The sequence below is a fragment of the Furipterus horrens genome, unplaced genomic scaffold, assembly GCF_987537825.1.
Source record: "Furipterus horrens unplaced genomic scaffold, mFurHor1.1.pri manual_scaffold_8, whole genome shotgun sequence".
Lineage (NCBI taxonomy): Eukaryota > Metazoa > Chordata > Mammalia > Chiroptera > Furipteridae > Furipterus > Furipterus horrens.
In genome coordinates this window covers 97,961,702-97,976,725 of record NW_028327178.1, presented here as the reverse complement: position 1 = coordinate 97,976,725, position 15,024 = coordinate 97,961,702, and the positions used below count along the sequence as shown (strand labels likewise).

At 45.4% G+C, this 15,024-nt stretch overlaps 1 protein-coding gene across 12 annotated transcripts in view; it reads left to right on the top strand.

Moving 5' to 3' along the window:
* Positions 1-15,024, top strand: part of PTPRT (protein tyrosine phosphatase receptor type T) — a 690,852-nt gene that overhangs the window by 535,785 nt on the left and 140,043 nt on the right. For all 12 annotated transcript variants that reach the window (XM_090286424.1, XM_090286422.1, XM_090286420.1 and 9 more), the window contains one exon: positions 11,482-11,617. In XM_090286424.1, coding sequence (XP_090142550.1) covers positions 11,482-11,617 — 136 coding nt within the window. The remainder of the gene's footprint in view (positions 1-11,481; positions 11,618-15,024) is intronic.

The window sequence follows — 15,024 nt, the reverse complement described above, 5'->3', positions numbered from 1 at the left end:
GGACTGGTCCTCACTCTGTGGCTCTGATGCCCCCCTTCTGGTTCTGCCTCCTGCCTTTGAATAGTCTTGGCATCTGTGCTGGTCACGCCCTGGCCTTGGCCTCTGCCTCACCAACCAGGCTTTTGGAACCTGTTCTCAGTGTCCTGGCATTGTTTGACTCGTAGACCATCCCTGGTCAGCTTCTGTGCTTCTCTCCACACTGACTGCTCCTGAGAAGGCTTCCCCTGGTCCAGGGCTGCCCCAGGACTGCTATGACTCCACAAGAAGAATGACAGTCTGTTCAGTGTGACCATGCACTCTCTCATGCTGGGAAAGTCTAAAGGGACTGCCACTTTGCCGCAGGCCATCCAAAAGAGTGTGTGTCCTCTCAACATCCACTCTTCAGACTGAGCCTTTAATCCCCAGTGCAGGCCATGTGTGCTCCTCTCAGCCATAGTTAAGCAGCTTCAAGACCCTTGGGCTCCTGGTTCAACACACAGATTTCTACAAGGAGGCAGCCAGGACCACCGGGGCTGAGCTGACTCTGCCTCCTCATTCTCATCAGCTGGGCAGACGTAGTCCGGACCACAGGGAACCAGGTAGGGAGCAGTGGGAGGAGGTCACTGGTAGGTCTCAGGGATTCCCATGACCTGTCCCATATGACTGACGGCATGTGGAAGTAAGGCTCTTAGTCAGTTTTCCCTAAGCAGCATCACACATTCCCTTCTCTGTACATACCTCTTCATTAGCACCTGTCACACAGAGGTTGATTCTCAGCTTGTACACTTCTCTCTGCCAGTAGGTAGTGAGCTCCCCAGACAGCAAGTTTGTTTCTTAAACACCTCACTGCAGTATCCACTATCATCATTTTCGTCCTAGCACGACTCTCATTAGGTAATGTCTAAGACTTTTCCTCTGTGGCCAGCGGTTGCGTTGCTGCCCATGGGGCCAATATATGGATCTAATTCATCTGCAGGCTACTTAGCTTTGTCCAGTTTCATGTCCCTGGGTACAGGTTGGCCCTCACCATGGGTACAGACTGACCAGCAGAGCACTCCTGAACTCTAGCCACTGGCTGGCTCCTGATTCCTCCTTCAGGTTTGACCCCTAGCCCAGTCACATCCTGGTCCTTAACCCTAACTGTGGCTTGATGCCTAAACCAATCGACAAAGTGCACCCTTCTCTGGTTTCTCGGGCAGTGTCTCACCCAACTCTAGCCATAGTTTGTGATCCTAGTTGGGTCACAGGCTAGGATCCTGGCACTCATGCTGAAGGCACTGGGTGCAAGAGGGAGCAGTTGAGACCATGGGAAAGTAAAAGGATTCTCAGCCTACAACTGGTACAGTCCTTGGAAGGATGAACCTCACAAGGGATATGTCAATAATGACAGTGCCTGGCATCCATTGGTCATGACTGGCCTTAAGTAAGTCTATTATGCTAAACTCCAAATGCATTTTTTAAAATTTAGACTAAAGTTTTCTTGCACCCAGAAGCAATTCAGCATCAGGGTCTTTTGTAGCCATCTTTGCTATCATGTGTAACATGACTGAACTAGAATTTTCCCTACGCTGAGCACCTGCTGTGCAGAACAAGAGCCACCTGGAAACCCAGATTCGGGAAAAGCGCGGGACCAAGCAGAATCAGCACTTGAGGAACAATTTATTTGTGTGGCCAGAGTGCCTTCAACGAATCAGTTGAAGCTATTGCTATCTCATGGGGTGCTGACCTCCATTAAGGGTCTGGAAAAGAGGACCATCTCTGTCAGCAATATTTAGCAGTTTTAGGTGTATGGTCTGTGGTTCCCGCTTCTTGGGACTGACTGGGTAATGTTGAGGGAGCCTGGGATAGTATAAATTGGTATCTTCTTTATACTTTACTCAGTACTCATTAAATGGTTTCCCACAGCAAGGGTGGAGTTGTCTTGGCAAAACTTGTGTCTCTGTAGTGTCTTCCAGCTACTTGACATGGACTCTGAGTTAAATCTTGGCTAAAAGCAATTACTGTCATATGATGAATTGAAGCAATTTATTTATTACTTGAGAAACATCCTAAGTGATGTCACTTATAAGGATGATGGAATAATTTCTCTCATGCACTCTATTATCAACCAGATCTGGTGATGGAGGCACATTCTGAGATGTGGGGGAGGTAGCCAGCAAGTGACAAAATCAGTCATCATGCCATCAAAGGACCAATATTGGAAATAAAGGAGAAAATAGTTGCCTAAACTTGAGTGAGACTTGTCTCCCTGTGAAATTATATAGGATGCTTTGGTTGCTAAATATCAAGGAAAGTATTATAGTGAAAGCCCAGAGATTAATAATAAAGCTAAACGCAATATATTAAGAGCTTGGAGAGGGTGGCTGATATACAAGGAAACTGAAAAAGATGAGGGAACTTAAGTTTAAAAGGTCAAGTGTAAATACCATTTGAGCAAAGTCTGTATAATTTGGCTCATATAACAAGATTCATATGACATGTTCATCAATCCCTTAGATATTAGAATATGTTGGTGAGAGGGCATGAGAGAATATTAGATAATTTTTAAGAAAAGCAGGTATAAATGGAACTGCATGATACAGTAGGTGGCAAACTGAGCAGGGACAGGAATAAATACAAAGGCATCTTAATATGACTGGTCAAAATCAGATTCTCAACTCCCTAAATACCAGTCTGCTTCTTTCTTCCTTATGTTTGAGGAAAGACAATCAGATTTCTTTGCTTTGCAATCTCTCCCCCGATTTATGGGAGAGGCGGCAGAATAGTATGATGGTTTAAAGAGAATAAGCACTATTCCAGACCTCCAGGGTTCAATCCCATCTCTACCACTTGCTACTGTTACTTAGTCTCTGAGCCTCAATTTTCCCATCTCTGAAATGCATCTAATGAAAGAACCCACTTCACAGTGTTGTAGTGAGGATTAAAAGAGATAGTATATGTGTAGGGCTTAAAATAGCATCCTGGCTTATAGTAAAAGCTCCCAGTGTATGTTAACTCTTTATTGTTAATAATATTACTGTTTCGCATGTAGTCAGGTATCCTGACTCTTCTAAATATGACCCAGTTTGACACCTCGCAGTCCTAAAAGTCAGTCGTATTGTCTCCATCTTGGCCATTACTTGACTCAAGTTAAGACAGAGTACTGGACATTCATCCTGATATACAAATCCAGACAACTCTCAGAATGGCAACACATTGAGCCTAGCATCACTTATTCATAGAAAGCCCATCCTGGTCCTTGGCCCGTTTGGTTTCATATCCATCCTTCCCGCCCATCCTCCTCCACCCCACACACTGTGCTGGGACATGCAGGGGACCCCTGCAGGCTGTGTTTCCTGGGTTTTATGTCAGCTGGTGTCTAGGTTTGGTCAATAGGAGATGTGACTTGTGGAGCAAGAGGAAGGAGAAGGCATCCCATCTTGGCCTCGAGCCCCTCCATGGCTCCAGTTCTCCAGGTTTTGCTTCTGTTGGGTGACCCTGACCTCCGGGCTCTGATGACCCCACCACTACCCTTTGTCTCTCCAGAATGGGCCAAGTACTAGCTCATGACATTACCCTCTGGGTTGCCTTACCATCCCCTCCTGAACCCGTGTGCCAATTCTCTAGTAAATGCGCTCGAGTTTAAGTGTTTGGAGCAGTGTCCCTAGTTCTGGTTGGATGCTGGCTGATGCGGAGCCTGTGCTGGGTTCTAGTGATTATTCCCTCCTTTCGTAAATGGTAATGGGAAAAAAAATCTGATTGAATCATTCAGTCTTTATATTTATTCTGTATCAACATCACATTTACTTGTGTCAAATATTTGGAATCCACATTTTTCCATTAAAAAATAATAAGCAACAGCATTTGTTTCTCTCCAGGCTTCTCACATCCCTCCTGCTTGCTACCCTCTTAGTCATGTAAAGACTGCCAGAGTCATTCACGATCACAATTAGAAATGCACTCGATGCCCTGGGATGCAATTTGTGAAGTCTGGAGTCTTTAATCTAATGAAGGACCCAGATGCTTTCCTACCAACTTGTCTCCTATCTGGACTTCAGTTCCAGCTTAAAAGTAGCCGGGCATTCTGAGAATTCACTTCCTGCAAGATCAGGAAGGGATTTGGTGCAGATCTGACTTTAGAAGAACTGGGAAGTTGCCCAGCTTCCTCATCTTTTCCCTGTTGCCCCCTCTTGGCAAAACCCCCTTTAATCAGAGAAGCCCATGATGCTTGAAACTTTCACGGGCACAGAGGCAGCAGCTTAGATGTAGGCTTTCCAGGTTCTCTCTACTGGGGGGCGGGTGGCAGGTGCTTGCAGAGCTAGGGTAAAGGCAGAGAAATTCTCCAACAAAAGAAGTCATTAAGTAGATGGGGTGAACTGCCAGTGCAGTAAGATTTGGGGATAATATGCCCTTGGATAGCTAAGAGGCGACCATATGTTTTCAAGACTTCAGCTTTTAGGAGTTGTGTCCCCAAGAGCCAGCTTCCTTTCCTTACCTTCAGCCATGATCACCAGCGTGGGTTATGCTTCCACTGGGATTTCCTTGGTTTTACCAATTGCAATTAGAGGTTCTTTACCTGCAACTTCTATTTTTGCTCCATATCTTTACAGGGGAAATTCTCTGAGGTAAAGCTATAGAATTTGGCCAGGAGCCAGAGAGGGCACTTTGAGAATGAATCATTAATCCCTTGTTGGTGAATAATATTATTGCTACCATTAAGTCATCCGGAGGTGAGCCCGCTACAGGCCTGGCCTATTGGAGGAAAGTTAAGTGAATCATTCCGGGGGCTCCACCTGCCTTCATCGTAAGGATTGGATGAACTCAGGAAGCAGGTTGCAAGGAAGCATTTCCCAGCACCCTCAGTGTACCCACAGTTTATAGACACTCAAAGAACCCTGTTGTCCCTCTGGAACCAGTTCCAAGGTCATGTTGTCATTAGGCCACATGTATGAGCAGTTCCTTGGAGTTCATTGAGCATTTCTACCTTCATTATAACATATGATCCTTAGAAAGTCCCTGTGAACTTGGCATTTACTTCCTATTTCTCAAATGAAGATATCAAATCACATTGTGGTTAACAGCTTTGATCAAGGTCACACAACGGGTTATTGATGGAGTCTAGACGCAGGCTCATGTATTGCTAATTTTAAACTCATTGCTTTTCACCGATCTCATAAAACCATAGCATCGCAAACCTCAAAAAGGGTATTAGAGGCCAGGTAGTCTCTTCTGCTTGATGGGGAGCACACTGAGTGCCCAGACAGTGCCTTTCATTGTTGGTGACACATTTTTCCTGCCTTTGTGGGTAACTTGGGGGTTTGGGGGTAGATCTCATGGGAGTCTCATGGCTCTAAGGATGACAAGAAGGTTGTCTCTCACCCAGAGCATGGGTGTCACTGGAATCAAGTTTGAGGTGGGAGATGGGATCAATAGCATCTAAGAAGCCTAGGAGGTGAGTCCAGGTGGAGACTGAGTAGGCAGGTAAAGGGAGGGCTAACTCTGAAATGGACTTGGGAACCATGACTTCTTCTGTACTCCTCTCTACATCATAATGCCTCATTATAAAGGGCTAGGCACTTCCACATTAAATCCTCCCCTTGTGTTGGCCCCAAATCTATCCCTGTTATTTCTACCCATTACTGTTATCTCTGACCTTTAAAATTAAAGGGACCAAATCTATTTCATCTTTCACAATGGCCCTTTGACTTTTTGAAGGCCAGAATTAAGACTCATCTGAATCTTCCCTTCTCTAGGCTGAAAAGTCCTGATTCTGTCTTCCATTCCTCCAAAGTCAGTGATCTCTGGGTTTTAATGTGCACCTGAATTACCCGGAGACCTTGTTAAAATAACGACTCAATAGATCTTGGGTGGGGCCCAAGATTCTACATTTGTAGTATGTTCCCAAGTGATGCTGATGCTTCTGGTCATTGGACAACACTTTGAGTATCAAGGCTCTTGACCTATCTTCACTCTGTAGGTCACAACTGTACTAGTCTCATCACAGGGGTCCGACTAATGCAGAGTAGAGCTGAACAGCATTGTCCTTGTTGGGTCCCAGGAGTTTTGGGAGAATATAAACCATCATATTGTCTGGTAACATGGGAAAAAGCAGTAGGGGAAACAGAACATGGTGACTGGGTCCTAGGAATGGCATGAATATTGAAAGAGAGGGACATACCTCCAGGGACCAAGAGCTATGCCTTGGGCACCAGGTTTCCATGTACCAGAGTGGACAAGTAGCACATTGAAAGCCAGATGTGGACTCTGAGCTGGAGCTAGGAGGGGACTAGATTCTATGCCACAGTAGCTTTGGTGGGAAGAGTCAGGAGCAGGGGACAGCAGTTGCCATTCTGAGAGGACTGGCTCAGAGCTTGGAGGGCACAGCTGGCAGGGCAGGAAGTTGGCACGCAGTCTCATCTTAGAGACAGGAGTCCTCTGCCAGTGCGGCTGAGTTCACAAGACTGTTTTTGATGACTTCATCACATGAGAGACTCAAGTACAGCCTTGCAGCTACTCCAGTTGGATAAATCTACCACCTGGCACCTCGTTGCCAATTCTGGTTTACTTGGACTAATGTCAGGTTGGCTCCCAGTGGAGGGCAGAGATGAAGAGGATACATTCAGATGCCCCACCTTCCCTCAGATCTCAGACTTCCAGTTCCTGCTTAGTAGACAGAAGTCGCCCAGGGCCAGGGACAGAGCTTTTTAGGGACTGAGGACTGGTACTAAGTTTGACTCTCATGAGAAGGAGGGGCTTAGGGCAAGAGTGATGCGGCTACCATATTACTGACCAGTTTCCAGCTCTGCCTCTCTGCAGAGATCCCTTGGATTTCAGGCCAGTGAGTCAGAAGGCTGACCTTCTGTATGCGCTCAGTGCTGGCATTTCCTTAACGACACCTCCAGTGAGGAGAGTTTGTTGTAGTGATAAGGAGATGAGTCCTACACAGAGAATCCCAGCTCTGAAACTCACTAGTAAGATGCCTGGGATAAGTCACGTCACCATTTTGTGAATGTTTCTAATCTATATAAAAGGGAAAATAATTCTAGCTCCTTCTAAATTGAATTGTATGAAGAGCAAATGACTTATTATATGAAAAGTGCTCAGCACATTGCTCAACCCCCAGTAATGGATCAGTACTTTCAAGCTAAATTTTTAGAAAGTAGTGATGGAGCTTCTGTTTGATGAGGAGATCAGTGCCTGCCTGAGACAGCCAATCACATTGCAGGAGTTCCTGTCATTAGCCAAGCTCATGTCCTTCCCAAAGTCCTAGCACAGGTTCTCGTCTGCTCATGGGGCATTTATGAGGTGAGCCCCATGGACACATTCCTGGCTGCAACAAGACCAGGACTGGCTTATCCGCTGTCTCTGCCCCTCTTCTTTTCCTCTCTGATATAGGAGCCACATGTGAATCCTTCCTGGGCTTTGATCCCAGAGCCATTTCTTTTATACTTACATCTTCTTGGAATACTGTCGACACACTTCCTTTATGAACAGAGGCATAAACCCCCAGCAGCTGGAACAAATGCCCTTCAGAGGATGCTGAGGTGGTTAGATGTGCCATGTCCCAGGGAATGTTCACGACCCTGTTCCTGGAGCCAAGTCTCGCTCCTCATAATAACTTTGCTGTATGGAGTCTGTGACATAAGTTCTGATGCCTGTTGGCTGAACTCCTTGAAATTGTCTAAACTACTGGGCTGTCGACTTTGAGATGGCCTGTCTGAATGTCTTGGATGCTCCTCTGTGACCCTCAAGTATGCTGGTTCATGATCACTGCTGAAGGTGCTTCTGTTTAGGAACATCTTAGGATTTATTTGGGAAAGGCTTTCAAATACTCATCTGAGATCTCCCTTTTCCTCTGGGTGCAGAGGCTGTTTCTATCCTAGGAGCAGTGTTTGACACAGTTGATTTCTCCTTCCTTCTTGAAACACTTTTCTGTTGTCTCTGTGATACAATAGTATCCCAGTTGTTTTTCTTAGCTGTCTGGCCATTTCTTCTCTGTCTCCTCCGCAGGCTGATCTTCACCAACCCTCTCACTAAATCCCGCAGACCCTCAAGTCTCTATCTTAGCCAGCTTCTCCTTTCACTCTTTAATTCTCCCCAGGGTCAAGTACATCTACATACCTATGGTTCACAGTTCTACCTCCAGCTCAGACCTCTTCTTAGAGCTCCTACTTTCTAGAGTGGCTCTCAAGCTCAAACTGCCCCCAAAACACACATTTTTCCTCTAAAGCTACTCTTTTTCTGTTGTTTCTTGAACCCATAAACAGCACCATCATCCACTTTGTTAGGAAAACCAAAGACCTGTGACCTCCTTTGACAGTTCTCTCTCCCATAGTCCCATATCCAATCCATCAACAGGTTTTATTTATATCTATTTCAGGTAATTTATCTCTCTTATTGCATCTTTCTCTCTCCACTGCCATTACCTGTGTCCAGCAGCTATAATTGCCCACCCACATGCCTGCAAAATTCATCTCTCCAACCCACTTTGGCTTCCTAATGAAGCTGGAATGATGTATTGGAAATACAGATCACACCATATCGTTGCCCCATGAATTAGACTCAATGATTTTCTATGTTTCTTAGGGTAAAGAACACAGACTCTCATTGCAGCCTAGAAGGTCCTGTATAGACTGGCTCATGCTGCCCCTTTCTCAACCTTATTACACTACGTTTCTTTCATTTTGCAATTGCACTGGGCTCCTCGCCCCATCACACAGCCTTAGCCAGTGCTGTTTCTTCTGCTGCTGCCATGTGACCTTCTCACTCTCTCTTCCTTTAGACAGCCCGTCCTCCCTTGGAGCTCACCCCACAGGCCACTTTCTCCCAGAAGTTATTCATTTCCCCATTATAACTTCCCAAGTGGCATGCGCCTCTCAGTTCTGATCCTTAATAGAATTGAAAGCGTACTATTATTGATTCTTGATTCATTAATCCTATCTCCTGAGCCCCACCCAACACTCACTGTAGGTTCTTTGAAGACACAAACTCTATTTCGTTCACCACTCTATCACCAAATGCCTAGTGTATATAGTAGGTGCTTGTGATTATTTATGGAAGAAATGAAGTGTGAGTTTCGTTAGACCAAGCCAATGACAGTGTTCCTAGGGAATTAGGATCCTCTCCAGGGCTTTTTTGCCTTTGTACCCCTAGCATGTAGAACAGGCTCTCATAGCAGGCACTAAGGAAAGTTCAGGTACACCAATGAGTGAATGCTCCAGAGCCAACACTTCCTTCAAATCCAAATAAAAAGACTCTGACAGTATGAAAGAAAGTGTGGTCTGAGATGCTCAGCCCCCTTTGTGGGTGGTCATGTCATATTTCTTGAGGACTAGACGTAACTCAGGAATCTTGTCTCCAAATTGGGAAAGTGGAGCTACAGGGGGGCTACTGGGAACCAGCCCCCACCCTGGAATGTGAGCCCAGCCCTGCCAAAGAAGCAGTTAGCTACCTCCCCCAGGAATTCTCTGGGCTGTGGATAAGTAGAGCCTGTGAAGATGGTCTTGGGATTTGATGCTCTAATTTTGCCTTTAGCTGATGAGGGGAACTGAATAAAATCCCTCATCCATAAGTCCTTCCAAAAGAAGGCTCTCTGACGCCACTGACACCGTAGTATGGCGCTCAGCTCATGGGTGCTTGGGAGCAAATTAATGAATGAAGCAAATAACCGTGGTTCTCTTGCCTTTATGTCATTCAATAATCATCTGTTAATTAACAATTACATGGAAAGAGGCCTGGGCTAGACACTGGCGTTAGATAAATGACTAAGACTCACTCCCTATTCTTGAAGACTTGCTGTTCTCACCAGGGAGATGTGACTAAGTAAACCCAGCTCGTTTAAGTTACAAGGGAGTCTGGGGAAAGTGCTCTGATGAAGTAAACACTGTACGCTCCTAAGGAAGAAGAGGGGCTCCATCATTGTGCCAGAGGACTGTTCTTAACCATCAGTGAGTTGGGGGAATCAGAATCATAGCTTATGGGCATTAATGTCCCTTTAACTCAGCTGAGTTCTGTGCACACATGGCTGAAAAAGGAGAAACTCAATTTGGTTCCATGAGAACAAATGTGTGTGGGCAGCAGTGTCACACCATCAGCCAAACACTGAACAACGCGAACATTAAAGGGACACCTATTATGAGCCAGGCTCTGGGCTAACCTGAGGAAGCAAAGATAAAGGAGGTATAACCTCGCCCCTGAGGAGCTTGCAGACCACTGGAGGAGACACGTGGGGAAACAAATAACTCATAATATTGGTGCATTAAGGTATGTGCAAAGTAAAACAGAGAGTTATCAGATTGAGAGAAAAGAGAGGGACTCTCCCAGGGCCACAGGCAACCGAAGATGTTGTCACTGATGAAGGATGAGCTGGTGCTGGCATAGCAGGAAAGTAGGGGTGGGTCAGGAGGAGGGTTCTTTGGGTTTAAGAAGCCTCACACAACCGTGGCACCGCTGGGAGTAGGAAGAGCAGCAGGAGGGACTGACTCGGGGTGCTGGACCACTCCCCAGCAGTGTTCACACAGGTGTCTGGAGAGATGAGTTGCCTCTGATCCCCGGTACCATGCACAAAGAGGTGGAGCCTAGGCATCCTTTGTCTGCTAACTGTTGCTGTGGCATTAGCAAATCACTGCTTTGGGGCAAAGGGTTGGGGGACCAGGGGACCTGAAAGTTGAATGCAAGGTGTCTGACTATTGAGACCTAGACTTCGGGTCAGAAAACCTGTGGAATCCTGACTCTGACCTTTAGCTGCCATGTGACCTTCAGCAAGTTCCCTTGGTTTTGTCATCTACGAAATGGGAAACTCATTTCTACTTTTTGGAGTGTTTGTGAGGACTGACCAAGATGAGCCCATGAAATGTCCTAGCACAGGGCAAAGGACAGAATCACTGCTCAGCTCCATGGCACTGAGTCAGCGAGTTAGCATCTGGCAGAATATGTATGTAGCAGCAGCATTAAATTTAAAAAATTTAAATAGAAGTGTTTTTTGAATGTAAGTCACTTCCCTTTAAAACACTAAATTTCTAACTCACCATTTTTTTTATACAAGGCATGAAACAAAACCTTTGTTTTTATCTGTAAATCCAGTGCTTTTAATTATGTTACCTTAACATAAAGCTGTTGTTTTCACCATTTACCTGAAAGGATGAAGCGGGTTTGGAATAATTTCATGCACTCAAGAATCAAACTGCAATTCCATGGTTTGATCCTCCTCCAATTCAGGATAAGGGTGATCGATAGGGATGCCCCAACAAAACAGTTGTGTAACCTTAGAGGACTCAATTTCTCTGAATCTCCCGTTTTACATTTGCAAAAACAAAAACAAAAAAAGGAAATAAGAATAATCCCAACCTCGTAAAGGATGAATCCTCAGAAGGATAAAAATGGGACAATGTGTGTAATACCCTTAGCACAGCGCCTGGCACATAGTTAGCTCTCAATACATATAAGCTGTCGTCATAACCAAAATTGTCTAGCCACGTGTATGAGCCTTTTCAACATCTTTCTTCACCTTCTTTCTTCTCCAAGGTGCCTCCACCCAGAATTCTAACACCGTGGAGCCAGAGAAGCAGGTGGACAACACTGTGAAGATGGCCGGAGTGATCGCCGGCCTCCTCATGTTCATCATCATTCTCTTGGGCGTGATGCTCACCATCAAAAGGAGGTGAGTCTGGGTGGCTGCCCCACCGATTATGGCGACTCCAGGTGGCCCCAGCATTGCTGTGTGGCCAGGTCATTGCTGTGTTGATCACTTTATCAAGCAAGGACCTACTGCTATGATTGCTGAGGTTCTGGAATACTTCAGCCAACTGAGGTTCATTTTGTTGGTGACTGAAGGGTGTGTGCTGCCTGCTTGGTGAGTGGCCCTGAGATGGTCAGTTTCTTATGTGCTGGGGATCCCTCTGGTTCGGCCACCTGGATGTGCCCTGGGATTCTTTGTAGCATGAAATGAGTCTTTTCCGATTTAACTGCTCTGTTGTGATCGGTCATGTCATTGAGATAACATGACACAGGGACATAGATGAGCCCAGAAATACGGATGCAAGAAAGTAATGCTTCAGCCTTCTCATCTCCTCTCATCCCTGACTTCCCTTTGGTCCAGCAGCAGCATTCCAGGCTGCCTCCTGCATGGCTGGAAGAAAGCACCCAATGGTGCCGTTGTCTCAAGGGAAAGCTCCTTCCCAGCTGGATTGGTGCTCCTGGTCACCTCTCAACAGGCTGTCTCCTTGGGCACCTCTGGTCAACTGACCCAGTTTTCCCATTTTGTGTTTCCGCTAGACCGTGTGCTCATGAAAGCCAGGGTACAGATTCCTCCCTTGTCCCCAAGATTCGCTACACTGCTGTCTTCTGTTTATCAGCACTAAACTTCTTAACACCTTAGTCTGAAGTTCTGGGTTCGATTGCTCATGGAGTTCAGCGCAAGCCCCATAACTAGGACCAGGGACTTGCCACCATCTGTAGAATGAAAAAGTCCTCCTGAAATTTGTTCCCCACAAAAACAAAGGGACAAAATGTCCCAAAGACAATGCCCAGCCTCTACCTAAGGGGCCATGTGAATATGTAAATGCAGAAAGTTAAACAAAAATAATAATAATGTCCCCATTTTCAGCCATCAGTAAGTCAGAAATACTACGGTTCCCACTATACACACAGCCTTCTCTTAGTCATTTTGGCACCAGAATATCCCTGTGTCTCTGGTGGTCTGTTCTGAATCAACCAGTGCCCCCTATGGCCAGAACATCTTATTGGTAGGGCCTTGCCCTTTCTTGAAATCTTTTGTCTAACAGGACCACTCTCTTCCACTGGCTCCCACGCAGAATTCTAAAGAGTTAAAGTTCTCGTCCAGCTGCTGATTTTGAGGGAAGGGAAGGCACTATGTTAATATTGGGAAGCAAGAACCCCAAAGTATTAAGAACAGCACTGCATTTTCGTATTATTACCATCGCCCATAAAATGTGGCCATATTGCATGTCCCAGTGACAAGTTATCTGCTGTTAAATGAGATTGAACATGAGGTTTTGGTTTCTCTGGGGGCAGAAAGCACATTGCACATATGAGGTCATTATCATGTGTCTTAGAATCACAGGCACATTGGAGGCAGAGGTGAGGTTGGGACTGTCTACCTGGAAAGAGTAACCAGTTTAATAGAATTGCATTTCTATTTGATAGACCTGCAGTGTTCTCATCCTTTGCCACTGATTTGTAAGTCAGATGTGCTCTTCCAATTTTGCTCTTTTTAAAGCCTGGCTTAACCCCTGTCACCATCATTTGTGAGCTTATGGAGAAATTCCACTTCCTTCTCAACAGCTATTTCTGAAATGTGTGAGTTTTGGGGAGGGAGGAAAGGGCCTTCTGTTTCAATGGTGGGAGCAAGTATAAAGGGAGTCCTTTGTGTAGTTTTAACCTCTTCTACATATCTTCATCTCTCATATCTATCAAAATTATCCATCAGACCCAATGAACAGGTGTCACGTGATCACCATACCTCCCTGAGAGGAAAATCTCAGGGGTTGCATAGTGGGCAGAGAGGTTGGGGGTTTGCCAATCAGTGTTTACATGTGTAGTATCTTTTGGAGAAAAATACATTTTGCTGAACTAGTTGATAATAATGTACAGATGAGTATAGAGGAAGGAAAAGGGAAGAGAGGAAAAGAGAGGAGAGGAGAGAAGAAGAGAGGAGAGAGGGGAGAGGGGAGGGGAGGAGAGAAGAAGAGAAAGCTAAAGTGGGAAAACATAGAAATTAGGCCTAGACCTACACTCTGTACACTGACCACAATGTCTTCTCATGCCTAGAGATGCCTAAAGGCGAGGTGGCCTCCTTTACCTCTTATGGGGAATACTTAATTGGTCAATTGAGTCTGTCACTAACTTACTGCTGGCCAGAACACTGTCCACAGCTACCCAAAGGAAGTGCCATTAAAGGAAAGAAACCCCCCAAATTATAGGCAAATTATCACAACTCAGGATTCTATATTAGCATCTCTTCAGTCCCATCATGATCCACAGTTAGCCCTGGGTCCCTGCGCTGGCCTGATCCGGGTCTTCTTCCTAACCTCCATGGACAGGGGCGTGGTGCTGCCTGTTTTCTCTGCACCCAGCAGATCCAGCTGGTTCACAGTCTTCACCAGAGCTGTGGCCCAGTGTTTCCAGGACACTAAAGATGCCCTTAGCTTCTTCCCATGAAGTGTTCATCCTCATTGGCCTTGGGGATACTTTGTCACTCTCCAAAGAGAGTCCTTCTCTTGCTGTTGGTATTTTTTTTCTGCGATACTGAACTAGAAAGCAGCAGAGAATAGTGTAGAGGTACAGAGGACCAAAGGGAGGACGTAATGTAAGAAGCTAAATCATTTCACCTTCAAAATGGAAGGAGAAAAAGAGGAGAGGTGTGAGAGGGATGTTCTGTTATTGTTGGTGGGTTGTTTTGTAATTGGTGCAGGGGATCTTGAGAAATGAGAGGTTGCAGAAAGGGGTATGAGGTGGTGGGCAAATCACACAGGATCCCCTTACAGTTTGCAAAAGATGCATGTTAAATTTTGGAATTCTTTTTTTAGCACCTTTGGATCTTCGGGCTGGGCTTCTTTTCAAGTGGGACCATACAGAATCAGGGCTACATGGAGATGCACAGAACAAGTATCTCCATGTAGATGAGTGTGTGGGTTTATGGGCTAGATGGATAGGCAAATGGATAGATTGTTCTGTGGATGGATAAATAGATGTTTAGATGGAGGGGAGGTGGGAGGGATGGAGAGATGAATGAATAGACAGACAGATGGGCAGACGGGTGCATGGCTTTATGTACTAGATGGATTGGTAGATGGTCAATTGGATGGTTAAACAGACAACTTAGTCTTATTTAAATAGTATGGAACAAAAAAGGGAATTTGTGTCTCAAGTTGATCTTGCAAGCCAGCTGAAAAAAAGATTTTGCAGTATGTGATTTATTGAGTTTGGGGTTTTTTTGTTTTTGTTTTTTTAAGCACAGCTGTCTTCCTGATTTTTGATCTCAGGCTGTTCCCTGCAATATCACTGTATCCTTGTAAATTTATAGACCTTCAGTAAATCTTCTTCAAG